Below are 2,500 nucleotides of genomic sequence, written 5' to 3'. Positions count from 1 at the left end.
TGCATGTATGAATACATACATGCATGAATACTACACGCATGGATATGTACATGCATGAATACTTACAAGCAATACATACTGAAGTCAGACATAGACATACCCATGTACACAGACATTCATAAATTTTTGCATATATACATAGTTATCATATCCAAAACCTGATTTATCTTGTGAAAATAAATTTTGGTGCGTATATGTATGCTATTACTGGTATATATATACACACCTTGATCTTTTTTTATTTCTTTTTCTTCTATGTCATGAAATAAACTGGTTATGAAATTAATGGTGAGTTATAGAATAGATTTAAAATAGAGAAATGCATAATTTTCTTTTAATTGCATTTTCTGTTTTGTGTTTGATTTTAATCAACTTTGTGATCTTGGTATTTAGTAAACTAATATTTAGTTGTTGATATCCAAACTCATCTCTGACTAGTCCAACTTGACACTTAACTGACCAGTGGTGAGTCACCATTTGTGTGTCTGAAGTAACTGACAACTAACACACTAACCGCCACCCATTTCAAATTTCAGAGGAATATATTCTTTCACGAATACTACGAAATAGAGCGAGGGTGCCCACAAGTGAGTGAATCACAATGATCTGTGTATGGCTGTTTGTGACCCTCTTCTCGGGCTCCGCTCATATTAGGCCCTAATGCCCTCTAACCCCTTTACCTTGTTGTGGTCGCCACTTGCCGCACTACTTCCATAACATTCACCTTTGATTATCAGTCTTGACAAACTTGGACTGTTTGGAGTAAACATATAATTGAAATACTCTTGTAATTTTTTTCTTGTACATATATATTTTTTCTTTTTTGAATAGATTTTTTCTACTTTTTAAGATGTATTTTTTTTCTTTTTTTCTTTTGTAAAGAGTATTGAGTGTTATGTAAGTTGACACCTGACACAAAATGCCATTTTTTTCCCATCTCTCAACCTTGACACAAACTGCCGACATACAGAGTCATTGGAAAGTTAGCCTCATTTCTTTTTCAAGCTTTGAACACAGTTTTTTAGAGCTCATAGCAAAACACTTTATCTTTTTTGAGTCCGCTTTCAAAAATAAGAGTGAATGAGTGACCTGTTCATCAAAATACATCAACTTTTCATTATGCCTTTTTACCTGCAAGTGGTATTGTCCAGTACTAGAAATGGCTTTTAGCATTGTATATCACTGTTAGCGGCTATGTAGATTCAGGTGCTTAGATTAGTATAGGAATGATATACATACATTTTTTTCATGCAGTTTATGTTGTTTCATGCAAGTATCAGTTTTGAAAAGTTTTTGAAATTGTAAATAATCACTCATGGTTACTCAGTTTTGCACAATTTTGATTGAGTGTATTTTATGCTAAATTGTTTATAAAGTTAGATAAAAGTGAAACTATGGACTAAGAGAAAAAAACATTGACAATCCTTACTTATTCATATCCTCTCCCACTTTACAATTATATGTTCTTCCTTACTGCTCTAACCCATTATAAGTTTCATGATTTCCTGGTACTTACAGCTATATACAGCACAATTAGAGTATTTTACACTTCATCACAAATTGCACAAGTTAACTAACACTGTGGCGCCCTTGTTGGCCTCTCTGCCTCATTTTGTACAAGTGTGTAAATGTGTGATTGTGTTCATGCTTCTATCTTTATGTGTGTGTGTTTTTCTGTGGGTGAATCTTTCAGAAAGAGAGCATAAGGGCATGATTTTATTTTTTTCATTATTTTCTTTTGTTTATTTGTTTCTTTGTTCAGATTTGAAGATGTATGTTTGTATGTATATATATATATATATATATATATATATATATATTGTATATATATGTATGTATGTATATATATGTATGTGTATATATATATATTGTATATATATGTATGTATGTATATATATGTATGTGTATATATATATATATATATATATATATATATATTATATATATATATATTGTATATATATGTATGTATGTATATATATGTATGTATGTATATATATGTATGTGTATATATATATATATATATATATATATATGTATATATATATATATATATATATTGTATATATATGTATGTATGTATATATATGTATGTGTATATATGTATATATATATATATATATATATATATATATATATATATATATATATATGTATGTATGTACATATATGTATGTGTATATATACATATATGTATATATATATATATATATATATATATATATATATATATTGTATATATATGTATGTATGTATATACATGTATGTATGTATATATATGTATGTGTATATATATATATATATATATATATATATATATATATATATATATATATTGTATATATATGTATGCGTATTTACATATATATATATATATATATATATATATATATATATATATATATATATATATATATATATATATATATATATATACACATACATATATATACATACATACATATATATACAATATATATATATATATATATATATATTA

General features: G+C 26.0%; 1 protein-coding gene across 1 annotated transcript in view; it reads left to right on the top strand.

The window, feature by feature from the left end:
* rut (adenylate cyclase rutabaga) overlaps positions 1 to 587 on the top strand; it is a gene marked incomplete at its 3' end in the record, with an annotated part of 85,011 nt that extends 84,424 nt beyond the window's left edge. Inside the window, 1 exon segment of the mRNA XM_070143570.1 lies at positions 537 to 587. Within this exon segment, the coding sequence (XP_069999671.1) occupies positions 537 to 587 (51 nt within the window).
* Positions 588 to 2,500: the final 1,913 nt, after the last annotated feature.

This window comes from Penaeus vannamei, chromosome 31 (assembly GCF_042767895.1).
Source record: "Penaeus vannamei isolate JL-2024 chromosome 31, ASM4276789v1, whole genome shotgun sequence".
NCBI lineage: Eukaryota > Metazoa > Arthropoda > Malacostraca > Decapoda > Penaeidae > Penaeus > Penaeus vannamei.
Note: the sequence above shows the minus strand (reverse complement) of the source record. Positions and strands in the feature narration are given on the sequence as shown.